Source organism: Elgaria multicarinata, chromosome 6, assembly GCF_023053635.1.
Source record: "Elgaria multicarinata webbii isolate HBS135686 ecotype San Diego chromosome 6, rElgMul1.1.pri, whole genome shotgun sequence".
Lineage (NCBI taxonomy): Eukaryota > Metazoa > Chordata > Lepidosauria > Squamata > Anguidae > Elgaria > Elgaria multicarinata.
Genome location: NC_086176.1, coordinates 11,383,239 through 11,403,699, shown reverse-complemented (window position 1 = coordinate 11,403,699; position 20,461 = coordinate 11,383,239). Strand labels below are relative to the sequence as shown.

The following is a 20,461-nucleotide window of genomic DNA, read 5'->3' as shown; positions in this document are numbered from 1 at the left end:
ATGCCGGCTGGGGACAATGGCGGCGGCGGGACAGAGCGGCTGGGGACATCGGCGGCGTGGTGGCGGCAGGACACAGGAAGTGGGGACAGGGGGGATCGCAGGCCAGGGGAGGTCATGGGGGGGAAATCGGGGGATGGGGATGGGGGGACCCTATTTAAAAAAAAAAAAACCCTCACCTTTCTGGTGGTGCACTCCTGCGCACACCGGCCCCTTTAACAACAACAAAAATGGCGGACACGACGGGGCTTCATCGCGTTTGACGCGTAGATAGGCGCAATGGCCCATGCTAATATTTTGTCTTTTTAAAAAAGAACCCTGTGCCGGATGCCTGGCCAGCCAATTTTCGTGTCTTTCAATGTTTTTCTGCACAATGTTGTGCCTGAAGCACCGGTTTTCATGTAGGTTTAGCAAGGCCCCAAGTAAGTCTTCCCCCTTCAATGCTGCTGTACGATTGGTTCAATAAACCTAACTATAGGACTAGATTTTGGTGCTGGTTAGGTTTTATTTGCCGTTTATGCAATACTGCCAGATTATAATATACATGATCAGAGGCAGAGGGATGGTGGTGGAAGAGAGATCAATTTACCCTCTTACTTGAAAAGGAGCTTTTAAATTGCATAAAGGATAATTCAAAGGGGAGAGTGCAGATCACAGGGGCGTGATTCCAGTATTGTAATGGATCATGCGGTGTTTTCTGCCCGGAGAGAAAAGGGGGAGCAAAGCCCACACATAAATGTGGCGTATTCCTCTTTAAGACCACAGATGCACCCTTAAACTTACGAAAAAAATCTAATCCGAGGGTCAGGTCAGGTCAGTTTTCCAGGCACCTGCAGGAAGAGTACTGCTTTTGCAGGTACCTAGCAGTGCTGAACATGAGGACATCCCCAGGGAAGGGGGTGGATAGGGCTGGTGTGGGGCGAGAAGGCCAATTCCCATGCCATAATAGCATTTCCTAGCATCTCTAGGGCGAGTGTGCTTGTGATGCGCAGTAGAAACAGAACCCGTGTTTGGTTTTGGCCTGATTATTTTTCAACAGAGCTTGAAAAACGGCTGCACTGACGGAGTTTGAGAAACATTTCACAAGAGACCGTCCTTCCATTCCTTCCTTTCAGCCGACCCACCGTTGTTTTAAAAATAAAGTAGCGGCGGTTTGCAATTTGTAACAATAACCCACCAAGAAATCAAAAGCCAGGCACTTTGGGTAACGGTGGCCCCAATCCAGCTGTAGTGGAGAGCCACTAATAACGTGCCACAGTCAATCACGCCAGATGCGGGCACCAGTGAAGGCTGGCGGCTCTGATGTCAGTGGGGCGGCGCATCTGCTCCGAGTTTCCACACCATAGCTCCTTTAGAGCTCTGACGGAAACCCGGTGTGGGTTCGCAGCCCCACTGACATCACAGCCACCAGCCTCCAATGGCAGGCACGCTTCCCCCTTTGCACTCACACACACACACACGCTCATTGTTTTGATCCAGATGAGCATCATGAACCAACTCAAGACACACAGCCATGCCCACCACACCCAAAGGTCTCCCCCGCTCCACGGAGGCATCCATCTTCCTTCCGCTCTCCTCCCCCCACGCACACCAAAACATTACTAAGATTTCACAACTTCAAGCTTTTTATATTATATATATATATTATATATATATATATATATCTTAAAAAATGAGGTAAGGCATCCTGCCAAGAAAGGACATGCTGGAACCTGCCCCCCGCCCACCACGGGTTCCGTTCCGGCCACAACGTCAGCCGTTATTGCTCCGTCTTTGGCTGCCGGGTCGGGGGGCGGGGCAGGGGGGCAGAGTACTTTATTGCCATCAGTGGCGGCCCACGGGGGCTGCAGCGTCCTGTTCTGCGTCCTCCCAGAGCGCAACCCGCAGCCGCCGACTCTAGCAAGTGGGCGAAGTGGTGATGGGGCTGTGCAGGTACGGGAGGCTGCCGGGCGTGGAGTGCACCGCCACCGAGACCGGGAAACTGAAGACGAACTGGGAGGTGGGGGTGGAGGCGCTCTTGCCCCGCTCCCGCAGCGGCCCTGGCGGGCTGGCGGCCTCGGCGGCGCACGACGGGGCCAGCACCTGGGACTCGAACTGCAGCAGCTGCCCCATGAAGCTGAAGTTGGGGGAGATGATGCTGCGGCGTTGCTTGACGAACTCAAAGGCCTCCTCCAGCTTCACCCGCTTCTTCATGATCAGGTAGGCCAAGCAGATGGTGGCCGACCGGGAGATGCCAGCTTGGCAGTGCACCAGGACCCGGCCGTGGCACAGCTTCACGGAGTCTGGGGAGGGCAGAGCACAGGCGTTAGCGCGCAACAAGCACGGAGGGAGAGCCCTGCCGGGGTCAGGTCAAGGGGTTCTCTTCCCACTGTGGGAGCCAGGGGGTGTAGTGGTTAGAGTGGTGGACTGGGACACGGGAGAACCGGGTTCTAGTCCCCACTCAGCCATGAAGCTCACTGGGTGGCTTTGGGCAGTCACAGACTCTCAGCCCAACCCACCTCACAGGGTTGTTGTTGTGAGGATAACATCAAGAGGACAACGACCATGTAACCCACCATGGATTCCTTGCAAGAGAAAAAAGGTGGGATATAAATTTAATAAATAGCCAACCAGATGCTCATAGAAAGCCCATGAAGAGGACATGAGGGCAAGCGCACCCTCCCACCCATGTTCCACAGCATTTTCAAACTGTTGATGGTAAATAAATTGCTTTAGATATCTGTGTGTCTCTGTGTGTGCTGTCCGTTTATATGTTTGCATGAAAATGCGTTTTAAATGGTTTTAATCTTTGTAAACTGCCCAGGGTGCTTCAGCTATTCGGTGGTATAGAAACGTAGTAAGTGGCACGGACTGAAGCGGACATACAGAGGCCTCCGGTCCCGATACTGGATGTAGCATATAGACGCCATGACTGGTAGCCATTGGTAGCCTCATCCTCCATGAATTGGTCTAATCCCCTTTTAAAGCCACCCAAATTGGTGACCATCACTACATCTTGTGGCAGTGAGTTCCATAATTTAACTATGTGCTGTGTGAAGAAGTGCTTCCTTTTATTTAGCCTGGATCTCCCACCAATCAGCTTCATGGGATGACCCCAGGTTCCAGTATCAAAAGAGAGGGAGAAAAGTGTCTCCCTATCCATGTTCTCCAAACCATGAAAAGGAGAACCCATGAGAAATCTTGCTATAGCCAGGGCTATGGGCCACAATTCACCAAGCATGCAGTAAAGCTGAGGAAAATGGTATTGACTACTATGGATGCATGGATTTTGTTAAATCCATTCCCTCTGCGTTTCATTGACTAGTAGGCATCTATCATTCCCTTATCCATGACCGATGGAAACAGATATATATTTAGGCACGTGCAACAATTTCATTCCTCTTTGCAAATGCGCAGTTGCACAAATCCGCCTCCAAAGTGAGGGGAAAAAACTGGCCCGCAGTCTGAGGCAGAACCCACAGGTCGGATTCATAGAAAGCCAAACTCATTTGATTCCCTTGCGGATTTTTCTGACAACGGCCACAGAATTCACCTCCCTGAGAACATCCATTTTACAGGGGTCGCTGAGGGGGAATCTTTAGAGCAAATTTTAAATCATGTTGTGAAGCTATACTTGAAAATGTCTGTGTAATAGGCCTGATGGCATCTCTGAACCAATGGAAATGCCAAATAGATGGGCATTGGGCTTCAGCTCCTCACGCAGAAACAGAAGTAGCTGCACAGATTATGCCATCATGCAAATATAAATTTGCATACAACAAAATCACACCTATTTATATATTTACTGTGAATTTCACAAGTCACAGAATTTAGCTTTTGTTAGTTTGTTAAATTGCACAGAATTTTTATATATGGATTACAAAGCTCTGACGAGAGCTGGCTATACACATTGGAGTGGTGCTTGTTTCGCTTACATGTGCGCATGATGCGCGCTCTTTCATTCCGTAATTGAATTTAACTACATTTTATGCCTCTCAGCCGAATGCAATCCCTGAGCAGGGCTCTTGACAAAATGTCCATCTGTGGTGAGCCATCTACGATGGCTCATTCATAGATGCAATGAGTTCACTTGATGCTGTAGAGTCAATGGGTGATGAACACACATGCTTTAAACAGCCCAAGTTAATGCGTATGGACCACACTTACTGCAGGAGCTGCGTCCACAAGAAGCCTCGATGAGGAGGGCTTCCCACATTGGGCTTGGAAAAGTGGAACTATTTTCTCCAAGAGTTGGAGAATAGCTCCATTTATTCAAAGCCCAATTCTAAGCCTGATGCAGACCTGTCAGGGCCCCCATGAGGTCTACGACACCCGTACACTACGCTCAACATCTAAGGTCCTCCTCCGTGTGCCTACCCCGAGGGAAGCTCGGAGAATGGCAACAAGGGAGAGGGCCTTCTCAGTGGTGGCCCTTCAATTATGAAATGATCTCCCCATCGAGGCTCGCTTGGCACCAACATTATTATCTTTTTGGCGCCAGGTCAAGACTTTCTCTTCTCCCGGGCCTTTAACAGCATTTAACAGCATATGCGGAGTTTTTTAACTGACCCCAGAATAGTTGTTTTAAACGGATATTGTCTGTTTTTGTTTGTGTTTTTATGCTTTTTATGGTTTTAAATTTTGTCTATTTGTTTTTAATGTTCACTGTTTTTAACTTTTGTAAACCGCCCAGAGAGCTTCGGCTATCGGGAAGTATAATAATAATAATAATAATAATAATAATAATAATAATAATAATAATGTATAGAATCAAAGAATAGCAGAGTTCGAAGGGGCCTACAAGGCCATCGAGTCCAACCCCCACTCAATGCAGGAATCCACCCTAAAGCATCCCTGACAGAGGGTTGTCCAGCTGCCTCTTGAATGCCTCTAGTGTGGGAGAGCCCACAACCTCCCTACGTAACTGGTTCCATTGTCGTACTGCTCTAACAGTTTTTCCTGATGTCCAGCTGGAATCTGGCGTCCTGTAACTTGTGCCCGTTATTCCGTGTCCTGCACTCTGGGAGGATCGAGACGAGATCCTGGCCCTCCTCTGTGTGACAACCTTTCAAGGACTTGAAGACTGCTATCATGTCTCCCCTCAATCTTCTCTTCTCCAGGCTAAACATGCCCAGTTCCTTCAGCAGCTGTGGAATGGAAGGAGGAATCCCTCCGAACACATCTAGTGTGCTGTACAGTTTGGGCCAGGCATCAGAAGCACCAGGAAATTCATGTCCCTATTGCCATAGCAACGTACCAGGGGAGGAGAGATTTGCCTGTATTCTGCAGCTGCCTGAGCAGCAAACCTGATTAAAGGTGGGGAGAAGGTAGATAGGATGAGGGTGGAAGGGGGATGAGAGGGAATTTGGAGGTGAGGGAGGGAGGTTCAGCCCTTCTTCACCTCAAATTTAAATCCAAGCCGGGGAAGAACTTTCGGAGCCGTAGTGTTCACCTCATACCTGAGCATTACGTTCCACCAAAATGTGGAGGCCCAAGCCAGGGATGAGGCATTTCAGCTACAGCATAGAAGTAGGAAACACAAAATGGACAAAATTGTATTCGTTTTTAATGGGGGTGTGGGTGTGGGGTGGAGGTAGCATTGGATGTGCAAACCAACTTCTGTCAGCCCTGCCCTTTACTTAAAACACAACCGTTTGGGAGGGAAAGAAGGAAGACCGAGAGGCAGCTGAGTTTGATAGCAATGTGCTTTCTAAAAATATAACCTAAGGCAGGAAATTTGTTTAGAAATGTCATTTTGTCTGCCGCGCCGACTCCAAAACCCAAATTTGCTTTGTCAGACAAGGACCTATAAGTGTCATTAGGCATCAGTATCGACCCGTTTTCTAATGCTATATTTAACAGTATAATGAATTCAACCTATGCAGTTAGATGCCCATTGATGATTACGCCGTGGCTACAAAAAGCCCTTGAAGGTGCTATCTTATGGTCCCTGGGAGAGAATGTCCTACAGCCATAAGCTATCTCAGACCTCTCTCCATGCAGGAGAAAAAGGAGGCATACCATCGGACGTCTCCACGGTGCAATGACAAAAAGGAGTCTGAGACCTGCCTGCCATGTTCTGTGAGCAGCGGAGGCCAGAACGGAGAGTGTCAGGGAAGGCCGAGGATCCCCCTATATGCTCCCAAAGAAGCCCCATAACTATGCCAGCCATGGAGTTGGCATAGTGAATTCCCTCTCATGGGTTTCATTGGAAGGAAAACATTAAAAAAAAGAAGGAAAAAGAAACGCCAGCTCAAAAACTGCCAAATTCTCCCCTGGGCTGGTGCGAGGCAGCAGACCTTTGGATGCACTGCTGATCCACCCCTGCCCCACAGGGTTGCTCTCTGTCCTTCTCTCTATCTGGCCCACTGATGCAGCAAAAGCACAGACCATTTGGAAGGTGACAAATCTAGGGCCATAGAGGGATAGGGACACAGCGACCACAGGACAAAAGAGTTGTTATGGAGGTTGAAGGAAGTTAAATGAGCTGGGGGAAGTGCAGAAAAGGGCAACTGAAATGATCAAGGGCCTGGAACAGCTCCCCTATGAGGCAAGGCTACAACAGCTGGGATTGTTTAGCTTGGAAAAAAGGAGGCATGACAGAGGTGTACAAAATTATGCACGGCGTGGAGAATGTGGACAGGGAGACACTTTTCTCCCTCTCTCAAAATACTAGAACCCAATGGGGTCCTCCCATGAAGCTGATTGGTGGGAGATTCAGGACAACAAAAAGAAGGACTTCTTCACACAGCGCCTAGTGAAATTATGGAACTCACGACCACGAGATGTAGTGAGGGCCACCAATCTGGATGGCTTTAAAAGGGGGTTGGATAAATTCCTGGAGGCGAAGGCTATCCATGGCTACTAGCCCTGATGGTTGTGTGCTACCTCCAGTATCAGAGGCAGTAAGCCTGTACAGCAGTTGCTGGGGAACATGGGTGGGAGGGTGCTGTTGCACCATGTGTCCTGCTTGTGGGTCCCTGGTCAGCAGGTGGTTGGCCACGGTGTGAACAAAGTGCTGGACTAGATGGGCCCTTGGTCTGATCCAGCAGGGCTCCAAAAAACCCAAAAAGGAATAATACAATGGAATAATCCATTTTACAGAAATCATTCACGTTAAGACCTGAGAAGAAGCGGATGGTCACCAAACTGCTCCAAGCCGAATGGGGCTGTTTCCCAAATCACTGAATTGGGGTGTGTGTGTGTGTGTCTGAACTGAATCTTGTGGCCGGTGTGCACCGCTAGAACATACCTATGTATTCAATTGCTTCCATGAACCAGGAGCTGATGTCGGTTTTGTGGTTATCTTCCACTGGAATGCATTTGTATTGAAAGTGTCCTTCAAAGTGATTTGGGCAGTCCGATGAAACATTTAGCAAGGCTGTAATCCCCAATGCGTCCAGCATGTCTCTCCTAGCGGCGTGATGCGCACTGCCGAGGTAGAGGAAAGGGAGGATTTCCACTGGGCCACCCTAGTCCAGGGGAGAAGAAGAAGAAGCAGCAAGAAAGAGGAATCACTATGACACAGTCAGAAATACAGGAGAACCTGATATGTGCTAAAACTAATCAACTACTGTGACCACTTCCCATATTTCTTCCTATAGTATCAATCTGATCATCTGAAGTATCTATGTTGGTCGTGTGTCAAATGTCTTTCACTGGGAAGTCCACTTTTCTAAACCCGCTTTTCTCGTTACAGAAACAGTTAAAAAAAAAAGAAGCTTTCTTATTTCACTGGGCCTTTAGGAATTTCGCTCTTCAGTTGCTGGCTGCGGCTCAGCTGTTTTTGTAGATTTTAGCTTCGATTTTGGCAAGAGTTTTTTTAAAAAATATTTTTTTTCTGCTTTGAAAACTTTTACATAGAAAAGCAATATGCAGGTATTGTAAATGACAAAATACATCTTGGGATAGGGAAGAAAAAGTGAGTTTTTAGTGTGCATGTTCAAAGGCTGCTCCTACAAGCAGGGCCATGTATACTCTCCAGAAAAAGAGAACTAAAATTCTGCAACACGGCAATTCACATACGGTGGCAGGAAAAGCTGAATTCTGCAACCTGCATAAATTACGCAGATTAAGTAATGCTGGTCATTCTGCTAGTCTCAAGGAGAAGGAAGGAGCTATTTTGGGCACTTGAGCCCTGTTAGTTTAGGAAATGCTGCAAAGTCCCCTCTGGCTTTTAAAATTTCACTAGCCCACACACATGCTTTCTAGCTTCCCTTCCCCACAATCATAAGGACTAGAAACAGGTTTCTTTTTAAAAGAAAAAAAAATAAAGCAAACATTTTCAAGATGTTGAATTCTGCACCTGCAACCAAGTTGAGCTTTTTCATATTTGTACAACATTGCCACATCTTGTAACAACTTTTTTAGACCCATGGACATACTTGGAAATTTGAGAAACAGCCGTGGGCAACACCACAAAATGCCTAAGCAGTGGATCACCTCTTTGGCATCTACCTGTCATGTCTATGGATCTTGGGATGCATCTCCTTCAGCCAAAACAACACCAAATGCCTTGTGTCTATTGGAGACCGCAATGTCTCTTTCAGCTAATTCTGGCAGTGCAATACAGCTAACGCTTCTTTTAAACATATGTTTTGGCAATGTCCAGTTGTTGCTTCTTTTTGTGGGGAGGTTACTTGAAGGGCTGCCTTCGTTCATATCAGCCTGCCTGCACTTTAAAATCAGGAAGAGAGGCCCTCTTCATTTGCCCACCCATCAGATCAGTTAGGTTGGTGACCGCTTATTCAAGGGCCTTCTCTGCAGTGGCTCCACACCTCTGGAACAAGTCTTGGCTTGCACCTTCAAATGGATACTTATTTGGATATTTGGTCTGTTTTGTAGATGCCTATTATAATAGAAGGTTGTATGAATTTCATACAAATCTTTATACACAGATATTTTAAAAATGGTATCAAAGTATTTGGGGGTGTTCTTCGGCTTCACATTGGAGACCCTTTTACAAGCACTTCTGGAAGTGCCCATGTGTGTTGCACTAGTTGTAACTAGTTGTAACCTGCAGTGTTGCAGGTAAATTCAGAGTGTAGAGACAGCCTGGGATTATCAATCCCTCATACATTGTGTATGCCCAAAATTGAAATACATTTGTGGATTATCCACATTCACTATTCCCAGTGTTTCTCTGTAGTCTCCACATTTTGGACCATCGCAACACCATCACATTTTAAGCTTTCTGATCATATTATGGGATTCCAGTTATCCCCTCGAGTGTGGATATACTTTTGCACCATATTGACATATTAAGATGACAGAGCAAAACTAGGGGAGAGTGCCGCTCGGTATTGCATTTAGGGATGTGCAAGTGTCAGTTAGTTTGCTGAGTCATGGTGAACACAGCAAGCTCTAATCAGGTTCTTGAAATCTGCCTCTCCAAAACAGACTGCTCTCCTAGAAAAGGTTCCACATCACTTGCCGACAACAAAAACAAAGTTCCACGTGTGTTTGGTATGTTTTCTTGACAGAAAGAAATGGGAATGCATAGAGCAAAGTTGTATGGATTTTTAATAAAACCTTTCAATGGTTAAATTCATACTGTTAGTTTTTTTATACTGTTAGTTTTACCCTACCCTGTGCCTGCTTACCCTACCCTGTGCCTGTTTGCATTCTCTTCCCCTCCTTATTGTTTTACTATGATTTTATTAGATTGTAAGCCTATGCGGCAGAGTCTTGCTATTTACTGTTTTACTCTGTACAGCACCATGTACATTGATGGTGCTATATAAATAATAATAATAATAATAATAATAATAATAATAATAACAACAACAACAACAACAGGGCACTACGTTTGGAAACCCCCTTTGGGGCAAAACTCCACTGTTTTGGTGGCAGAGCAAACAGGCTGCTTCGATTCCCACAGATAAAGATGTTCACCTGCTAGACTGAATTCATACTGACACATCATCAAAGCCTTGGCTTTTTGACAACAGCCAGGGCTTGAATGGCGGATGAGCCTTGGCAAGCCAACCTGATCGTGTTGTGGCGTCCCACAGGAGCTGCAGCTGTGCTCAAGGTGCTCCACGCTGGCCAACGCCGATGCCGCGGTAGGAGATGTCGTCTTCGCGCAGAACTCCGGATATTCTGAATGAAACCTCTCGTAGCCACCTGAAAATCAAAGATACTGCAACAGATTAGTCCTCAAATTGCATTAGCCAATGGCAAAGCACTCTGTGGGGCACACCCTGGGCCATGCGCAGCGTCCAGCCTCCCCACCCAATCTCTGCGTCTCATCCTTAGACATCTTCCCTCTTTCTCATGAGCACCTCATGCACAGTTATTTGGGTTGCCAAAATTGCAGCAAAATTGGTATAAGATTAAAATACAGAGTTAGAACAGTAAAATTTAAATTTAAGTTCAAATTAAGTGTTAAAATACTGAGAGAATAAAAAAGTCTTCAGCTAGCGACGAAAGGAGTACAGTGTAGGCACCAGGCAGACCTCTCTGGAGAGCTCATTCCACAACTAACTAAATAAATAAATTATATATTTATAAATTTATAAATAAATAAATAAACCAGGGTGCCACAGCAGAGAAGGCCCTCCTCCTAGTAGCCACCTGCCTCACTTCCTTTGGCAGGAGCTCACGGAGAAGGGCCCCTGTAGATGATCTTAAGGTCTGGGCAGGTACATATGGGAGGAGGCGTTCCTTCAAATAACCTGGCCCCAAACCGTTTAGGGCTTTAAATGTCAATACCAGCACTTTGAATCGGGCCAGGACCTGGACTGGCAGCCAATGAAGTTGTAAAAGGACTGGCGTAATGTGATCTAATGTGAGAGGTTATCAGTGCATGGATAACTGTAGCTAGGCTATCTCTGTCCAGATAAGGGTGCAGTTGGTATATCAGCCTAAGCTGATAATCATATTAAGTGTGCTTTAATTTCCCCCCTCAAATATTTCAAAGTATTTTCCCCCTAATGTGTGAGGTATGTGTGCCCTTCCTGTGGTTTATTAAAAATTAACATCAAAGACTTTTTTATCATTTAATCTTTGTTGTTTACGAACTACAAGTAAAATAAGCATGCTAAATTGGATCACGCTCAAGGGCATCAGAAAGTTTTCCAAAGCCAGCTGAAAAATTTCAGATGCAAATTACCCTAACCCTTTTCCAATTCCCCCTTTATTTTTAAAGCCACATCACTAGTTGTAATTCAGCAGTTTCATACTGGAGCTCTGCTTTCAAATCTCTTTGTTCAAGAACGTCCGCCTGAAGATCAGTAGCATGTTCTGGTAGGTTGAAATGGTCCCCTATGGGGAGACATGTTATGGGAACAGGGTTTGCATCTGTTATAGGGACTGGTCCCTGTGTTTATTATCTCTGTTATGTTGGTACTGGATAGCGGCTTTATTTAGCCTAGTTCTATTCTACTCGCTTGAGTCTGAATATAAGCAATGGTTTCCTGCCTCACTACAAATAATTATGAATTTAACATTGCTAAGTTGGTTGTGATAACAAAATCTAAGTTGCTGGAGTTAATACCTATCGCTCCTTTTGTGAAGGGTCACGAAGCTTATTTTTAGGGTGACCATATGAAAAGGAGGACAGGGCTCCCGTATCTTTAACAGTTGCATAGAGAACGGAATTTCAGCAGGTGTCATTTGTATATATGGGGAAATTCCCTCTTAATCACAACAGTTAAAGCTGCAGGAGCCCTGCCCTCTTTTAAATCTGGTGCTCCTGCAGCTTTAACTGTTGTGATGAAGAGGGAATTTCACCAGGTTTTCCATATGTACAAATGACACCTGCTGAAATTCCCTTTTCTATGCAACTGTTAAAGATACAGGAGCCCTGTCCTCCTTTTCCATATGGTCACCCTATCATTTTGCATTAATTCAAGCTCTAATTCAAGGTTGCTCAGCCTACATGCAGACCCCTAAGGACAGCTAGATCAAGGTCAGAGAAGGAAAAGAGAACAGGAATGCCCAGTTACGGAGTAGAAAATGCCTAGTACTCCAGGTCTAATGAAAGGTGCTGGGGCTCAATCCTCCCTAGAAGAAATTATATCCTCTGCCCTACCCAAACGTCAGATGTATGGAATTTAGTTACAGTTATTCAATGGAATACAGTACTTTGCATATACTCTGGTAAAGCCTCCTTCACATGTCTAAAGGCTAAAATTAGGTTCCAAGACTAACAGTGCAATCTTATACATGCTACACTATGTTCAGTGAAACTTACTCCCAGGAAACTATGCACAGGATTGTTGCCTTAGGGAGCAACCCTATGTCCCCAGACAGTATCTGGGAGGACACAGGATTTTTTGGTTTTCTGGCTCCGAGATCAGAGACCGCACTCCAACCATGGAGCTAGGAAACCACGATCCCTGCACCTTCCTCCAAGCAAGGAGAGGGTGGACTCAGGGGTGGGCAGCGGAGAGACCATGGAAGTTGGTCTAGGCCTCCCCCAAACCCACTCCAAAGCCCCCAGCTGGACAGCCAAAATCAGCTACCTAGTGGAAAAAGCAGGACGGTCGGAGAAGAGGATCCCTTTCTGCTGCATTGCATAGTCATAAGTCACCGAGTTTGTTTATTTATTACATTTATATCCTGCCTTTTTTCCTCCAAGGAACCCAAGGCGGTGTACATAATCCTCCTCCCCTCCATGTTATCCTCACCGCAACCCTGTGAGGTGGGTTGGGCTAAGAGTCTGTGACTGGCCCAAAGTCACCCAGTGGGTTTCCATGGCCGAGTAGGGACTAGAACCCAGATCTCCCAACTCCCAGTCCAACGCCTTAGCCACTACACCACACTGGGGTCTTACGAGTACCCACGGTGCAACCCATAGGATTGCACCCTTAGTCTCCTTGAAACCAATTTGACTAGTCATGTCTAACCTAAATCCTAAATTAACTACATTTAGCTAGATTGGGGCACTCAATGATTCAACAAAAGCATCTCAGCTAGAGAAAAACTAATTTTAATTCTTTGGTGCCTGCCACAAAAGCCAGTTCAGTTGCCAGCCTTGAGCAGAAGAAACATTTCAGATTTCGAGATGCCTGCAACACCAGTTCCCCCTGCCCTCAACCTTGAATCATTTGTACAAGAAAATCCACAGGGATGTGTGTATTACTATGCACTTAGAGAGTTTGTATCTAAAGAATTGCATCTAACTGTGACTGTGTACCAGCAGAATGGATACCGCTGGTAGAACAAATTTTCCTCTCTCCCTGCAGCCCACCACCACACCCCCAAAATCTGCTCTGGACTGCTGGGGGATCACAAGGAGCAGATTTTAGGGGGGGGGGCAAGAAGTAGAAGGGGAAGTCTGGTTGCAGGGGCAAAAGTTCAGGCACGAGGCGTTGGAGGAGCCCTTCCAATGGCTGAATATAAATCGCGCAAACTTAGTAGAAAAAGAAAAATTGTTGATTAATACAAGGAATTGATTAAGGCTTCAACATTTTCACTGGTTAATCTAACAAATCTGGATCAATCAGGAAAGTATCCCTGAAAATGACCCTGTTCAGACAACACACTAAGCCCACACTAAGCCATGGTGGTTAAGTATTTTGAGATAAACATTTATGGCTTACCGTGTTGTGTGAATCATGACTTACAGCGTGTTGTGTGAACCATTCTTAACCATGATGGCTACATAACAACAGTTTAAACACACTCACTAACCATTTGCTGCAAATGGGTTAGCATCCTAACCATGGTTTAGTGTGTGGTTTGAACAGGCCTAATGTCAGATGCAACATTACAAAAACAACAATGATTAGAAATGGGGTAACATTAGGAAGTCGCTAACTCCAGAGACTTTGCTTAGAATAAAGAGAAAATATAATACGTGAGAAAACATAAGTTCCGCTCAGTGTAATTGGTTTCAGCCCTAACAAATTTAGAATACAAGCATTTAGAACAAAAGTACAAACAGCACAAAATATTCACCATATCAAAAGAGCAGCTGCTCTCACATGTGCCAATATTAATAAGCAAATGTACACGTTTACACAGAATAAAAACTCCCCAAAACAACATAGAGTAACCCACATGACAGCAGAAGCCAGTAGGTGGTCTCAACTGATTCCATTAGAATGGGATTTAAACATCTGCTTAACAATCACAGTGACTCAAATCATTGGAATTTACAATACAATTTACTCAAAAGAAACCAGCCCCACGGAGTTCAATGGAACTTAACTCCCAGGAAAATGTGCAAAGGATTGCAGCTTTAAAAGAGTTTACGTTTGGCTGGATCACGTCCTCTTCCTCAGTGTTATCAACTCTAAATCGATCCACACATGTACACCTTAAATCATACCTATTATAATGTGTTACCTCTACTTAAGACAATAACCTCACTTACAACCAAAAGCAATCTTACTACAAAGCAAGGCCTATCAGGCACCAGATCCCCCAAAAAATGGAATGGAAGAAAGATTGCAATGTTGACTTTTTTGATTCAAAGTATCCAGAAGTATCTAAGACTGGGACCCATCACCACAGTGTCCTTTCCAAGCTACAGATAATGGCAACAGTTTGAACAAACTAAAATATGTTCCTAGTGGCCTTTACCTAAATTCTTAAAACCCATTTAATTCCCTGTTCGGTTGAGGGCATGCTGGGTTTACACTCCCCGAGACGCACCAGTGGGCACACGCCACGATGGCCAGCCTCTATGTGCTGCTGCTAATGTTATTCATTCCGGGAGATTTGGGACTTTTCAAATCACTCCCCACTTGATCTGTCCAAGATCTGGCACTATTATGAAACATTTTCTTCAGCCACGCATAGAATGGTGGCACCGCCACGCTTTCCCTGCAATTTCCAATCCATTCATTGCCACTTCATAATGTTCCAGCAATCACAGGCACATGGTGCACTCAGTATGACTGTTTCAGACTGAGTCAATGGAAAGCGAGAGAGGAATTCCACGCAGTAGGAGAGGAATCTAATCAGTTCACAGGGTTAAGTGACAAACTCATCATCCGAAGCCACCAATCCTTGAACAGAGGCCTGAATCATCCAGGGTTAGCACGCTGTTCAACTGACTGATCAAATAAAGTCAGCTGATATTCTTTCACAGCAAATATTCCAAGAAGCCATTATTTATTTATTGCATTTTTTATACCGCCCAATAGCCGATGCTTGAAGAACTTACTACTTATTTTTATTTATTATTGCATTTATATCCCACCTTTATTCCTCCAAGGAACCCAAGGCAGTGTACGTAATCTTCCTCCTCCTCTCCTTTTTATCCTCACAACAACAACCCTGTGAGGTAGGTTGGGCTGAGAGTCCGTGACTGGCCCAAAGTCACCCAGTGGGTTTCTATGGCCGAGTGGGGACTAGAACCCAGATCTCCCGACTCCCAGCCCGACACTCTAGCCACTACACCACACTGGCTACTTAGCCTAAATGCCTTTAAAAATTGACTTTTTCTGACTTAAGATGCAACCCTTTTTTTAAAAAATGTAACTCTAAGCTAACCATGATATTCTGGGATAAAAGCCAAAGAGCAGAACTGTTCAGTGAATCATTCCCATGTATAATATTGTTAGAAGTTATAACAATACATTTTTAAAAGTTAATTTTCATTATTTCACAATAGGTTAGCCAGTTTTGCATTTTAAAATGATTATCAATAACAAACCTATGAAAAGACTGAAGTATCTTTCATTGTTCTAATAAAGTCAATGTTTGAAAACCCTTGAGCAATGTCTGACCAAGTGATGTTGGCTGTTCAAATGCCCAACCCTAGGAACACCAGGAGACTATGCTTATATAGTCAGGTGGACCCCTACATTTTAATGAAAATTACAAAGGGAAATGCTGGACAGCTTGTTTATTTTGCAACTTCCACCACTTCCTGAAGAAGCAAGCCCACCGTTTAGTTTTAAATGTCAAAATATAGAATTGAAGAGCAGCTTACTTCTTCAGCAATATAAATGGACACTGTGAAAGCTCTAAAGAACTTGCAGGTACCACGTATAGCTTTATCGGCCTGCTTTGCAGCCACCAAGGATAATTCAGAAGGCATCCTTGGCTGGCGAGAAAGCAAGAAAATGTGGTTGCTTGCCCTTTGCGAACTACCAGAGTAGTGATCTTCAATACCTTTATTTATTTATTACACTTATATACTGCCCTCATAGGCAGGGCTCTCTGGGCGGTTTACAGAAATTCTAAAATTAAGATAAAAATGAGTATCCAAAATTTAAAATTCTGAAACACAGAACATACACACATAAAGCATTAAAAACCGTTAAAAAACTAAACATGTGGGTGATAAAGATGTGCTGCGATATGCCTGGGCAAAGAGGAAAGTCTTAACCTGGCGCCAGAAAGATAGCAGCGTTGGCGCCAGGCAAGCCTTGTCAGGGAGATCGCTCCATAGTCTGGGGGCCACCACCGAAAAGGCCCTGTCCCATGTTGCCACACTCCGAGCCTCTCTCGGAGTAGGCACCCGGAGGAGGACCTTAGATGTTGAACATAGTGACCGGGTATATTCACGTCGGGAGAGGCGTTCTGTCAGGTATTGTGGTCCCAAGCCGTGTGAGACTTTATAGGTCAAAACCAGCACCTTGAATTGGGCTCGGAAACATACAGGCAGGCAGTGCAAGCAGACCAGAGCAGGTGTTATATGCTCGAACCTTCTGGTTCCTGAAATCAATCTGACCGCTGCATTTTGCATGAGCTGCAGCTTCCGAACCGTCTTCAAAGGCAGCCCTACGTAGAGCGCATTGCAGTAATCTAACTTGGAGGTTACCAGAACATGGACAACTGAAGCCAAGTTATCCCTGTCCAGATAGGGGCGTAGCTGGGCCACCAACCAGAGTTTGTAGAAGGCACTCCGTGCCACCGAGGTCACCTGAGCCTCAAGGGACAATGATGGATCTAAAAGCACCCCAAGCTACGAACCTGCTCCTTCAGGGTGAGTGCAATCCCATCCAGAACCGGTAGAACACACACACCCCATCCTGTCAGCGGAATCACCTACTAACAGCACCTCAGTCTTGTCTGGATTGAGTCTCAGTTTATTAGCCCTTATCCAGTCCATTGTCGCAGTTCCTTTGTTGGGAACCACTTAGCTTAAGTTGTCTGTTGATCACAACTAAACCTTGGTTTATTCCAAACTTTCCAGCCCGTCTTTCTCCCCCGAGAAAATGAAGGAAAGAAGCAGCAACACAAACTCTCAACGTGCAAAGCATGGGGAGAGAAGCCATATCTTGCATTGGGAGATCCCAGGTTCAACCCTTAGCATTTTCAGTTAAAATGGATCTTGGATAGCCAAACTGGGGAAAATCCCGGCGAGCCACCGCCAGTCAAGAGACGCCTGGATGGAAAACTCTCATTCACTATAAAGCAAGGATAGGCAATTGGGGGCCAAATTCAGCCCCTGAAAAACTACTCTTCTGACTTCCAACAAAGCTCTTGTTCCCATCCTACCCCGCACGAAACACCCTTCCCTTCTGTACCTCAGTTACTCACTTGCATCACTTGTGCAAATCAAGACGCAAGGAGCAGTTGAAATGTACCGAGCAGGGAACTCTGACGGGGCCTCTGACACACTCTGGGGGAAGAGGGATGGGAGAGGGCCACCCGCTTGGCCTGCCTCCTGCCTCGTGTGCAAGTAAACCAATGCCCGGGGCCCACGTTACTGACCCAAACGGTGAGTTCATGGTGAGGCGCTGCCCAGGGTTATAAAGCCAGCTTCACCTGTCCGAACAGCCTAAAGAGTAATCCAAATGAACAAAGCCAGAACATCCAATCCAAGGAGGCGCACTTGTCAGCCAACAGCAAGGCCAAGGAAAGCAGAATTAAGTCTTTTCCAGCCAGCCTGTAAAATGGGGTAAGAAAACCCCGGAAAAGGAAATCTTCGCTTGGCCTGGAATGTTTCCTTTGGGGACATTCAGAACACAGTGTCACAAACTGTCAGTGTCACAAAGAATAAGTTTGGCATACAAATAAAAGGCTATTGCCAGAGCGCACGTGTGCAGGCATATGCACACACACACATCCTCACTGGGGCTTGGCATTACATTAGGGCTATCAATGGCCTTTAGGGCTTCTCCCCACCCCCCAACCCAACCCATTAGGACTTTAGGATGCATTCCTAAAGCATTTTGGGGGGAGGGGGAGGCGACCCACAGAACAATAAAGCAGGACCTGCCACCCTCTTCCCTTCCTTCCACCCACCCAGGGCTTTCATAGTTCAAAAGGTCACCAGCAGCCAGCCTGCCTACACACACACACACACACACACACACACACACACACACACACACACACACCCCAGCTGACAGGTCAAATGGGCAGGAAACAACCAGTCTAGATTGTATACAATACACCCTCCCCCCTCCCCCAGGGCCATGCTCGGAGGGCTCATTCAAAAATCCCCCCCCCCCCGTGGCTAGGCCGGAAACGGAGGCGTGGAGGCAGCACAGGCGGGGGCGGGGGGCCGGGCAAAGATCTGTGGCTCCTTCTCCCCAAACACGGGTCGCGTCAGGGCCTAGGAAGGCCCCGAGAGTCCGGGCAGGAGCCCCACGCCCTCGCGGGCGGCGTGTTCTCTTCCCCCAGCGCGCGTTAGCGAGGCGTCCACTCTCTTGGCGCCCCGCCTCTTCTCCCGGCAAGGCTGTTTACAGCCTGGCAAGTTTAAAGAGCGCCGACACGGGGGGGGGGGGGAAGAGAAGAAGGCGCAGGGAACACGACTACTAACGGTGGAGGGGGTGACTCGGGGTGCTTGGAATTAAAATGGAGCCTGCCCAAAGAACCGTCTCCGTCACCTCGCAAGCAGGGAAGGAATCGCCGGTCAGCTTAGAGACAAGACTGGGGGGGGGGGGGGGGCACTTCGCAAACAGTCTAAGGCCCCGTTCAGAAGACACCTTAAACCAGCAGTCCCCAACCTTTTTGGCACCAACCTTTTTGGAACCAGGGACCCTTTCGTGGAAGACAATTTTTCCACGGACCAGGGTGGGGGTGTTGAGGGGATGGTTTTGGGATGATTCAAGCACTTTATTGCGCACTTTTATTTCTATTGTTATTACATTGTAATATATAATGAAATAATTATACAACTCACCATAATGCAGAATCAGTGGGAGCCCTGAGCTTGTTTTCCTGCAACTAGACGGTCCCATCTGGGGGTGATGGGAGACAGTGACACCCGAAGGGTGTTGCTTATGTCCAGTCTACTCCGTAATCCCGTTTTGGTAGTTGTCAATGCACAAATTGCATTGCTGTCAATGAGAACACAGCCCGGTTCCTAACAGGCCACAGACGCCTGGGTTTAACTATGATGGTTAGCTACGTTCAGAAGACACCTTAAACCATGGTTTTAACTACGGTGAATAAAGTTAAAAGCCTTCTTCACCGTGGTTAAAGCCATGGTTTAAAGTGTCTTCTGAACCCAGCCTGGCTTTCTCGCTTAATCACCATGGTTTAAGGTGTCTTCTGAATGGGCCCTAAGTCACCACCAACCAGTATCCCTGGACCGAGCGTTGCCGGGGCCCAAACTAGCCGGGAGTAACGTCCTCCCGTGGGGAAGAGGGCCGGCTGTGGAGAGAGACCTGGCATGCTCAGAGGCACGCTCGCTGCAGCGCTGCACGGCGAAACCGTTTCGGCCTTAGATCCGCTAGCCCGACCCGCCAGAGGCAGCGCCCAGCCCCCTTCCAAGCCGCTGGGTTTCACAGAGCTTCGGAGCTCTGGCCTCGGCGAAGCGCCCTGCCCTCCGCGCCCGCTCACCTTTCAGCAGGCGGATGTCGGCGTGCTCGGCGTCCCTGCGCAGCGCGCGCACCACCAGCCACACGGTGCTGTCCTCCCGCAGGGACTCGGCCCGCGGGCTCCGCTCGTCGTACACCACTACGGCCGAGTAGAGCCCCGAGCGGAGGCGGGCGCGCACCTCGTCCTCGGCCGGCAGGATCTGCTCCAGGCTCACGACGCCTTTGGCCCGGCGCCGGACGATGGTGTTGCAGCGCACGTTGAGCGCCCCGCGGATGTAGCCGGAGCTGTGCGCCAGGAAGGGCCTGCAGTCCAAGAGGAGGCACTTGCCCGCCGCCGCCGCCGCCGCCGAGGCCCCGCTCTCGCCCCGGTGCAAGAGCTGCTGGAGCACGCTGCAGTCCATCTCCCGCAGCTCCACCATGGCCGCGCAGCCGCCCTCCTCGCGCCCCGGGAAGGGCCACGGCCTCAGCGCAGCGCGCCCTTCTTTGCGCGCAACGCCGGCCGGCCCGCTCCAGGCATGAATAGTGGCGCCGCTGCTGCTGCTGGCGAGGAGGCGGCTGCCGGCGCGCTCTCCCGAGCGCGTGGGAGGATCCCTTTGACTAGCTCGCCCCGCCCTCCACATCCCGCTCCCTTCTCGACTTTCTCCGCTTTCCCTCGCCCCGCCGCCGGGCCCCATTCTTGCCTGCTCTCTCGCAATGAATGAAATGCGCCCAACGCTGCCGACGTCACAATGGAAAGGACGCCCCGGCTGCTCTGCTCGCGTTCATTCATAAAAGAGGAAGCGAAGGCAAACAGCGCCTGTGCGCGTAGC

General features: G+C 47.5%; 1 protein-coding gene across 1 annotated transcript; it reads right to left on the bottom strand.

Annotated features, from left to right (window-relative positions):
- Positions 1 to 1,604: 1,604 nt before the first annotated feature.
- On the bottom strand, positions 1,605 to 20,205 carry DUSP4 (dual specificity phosphatase 4). The gene is made up of 4 exons (XM_063129028.1): positions 19,675 to 20,205; positions 9,965 to 10,101; positions 7,229 to 7,448; positions 1,605 to 2,279 (listed from the first exon to the last, which is right to left on the bottom strand). Exons 1-4 carry the CDS (start codon positions 20,069 to 20,071, stop codon positions 1,894 to 1,896), a joined length of 1,140 nt encoding a protein of 379 aa, XP_062985098.1. The 5' UTR covers positions 20,072 to 20,205; the 3' UTR covers positions 1,605 to 1,893.
- Between the last annotated feature and the right edge of the window lie 256 nt (positions 20,206 to 20,461).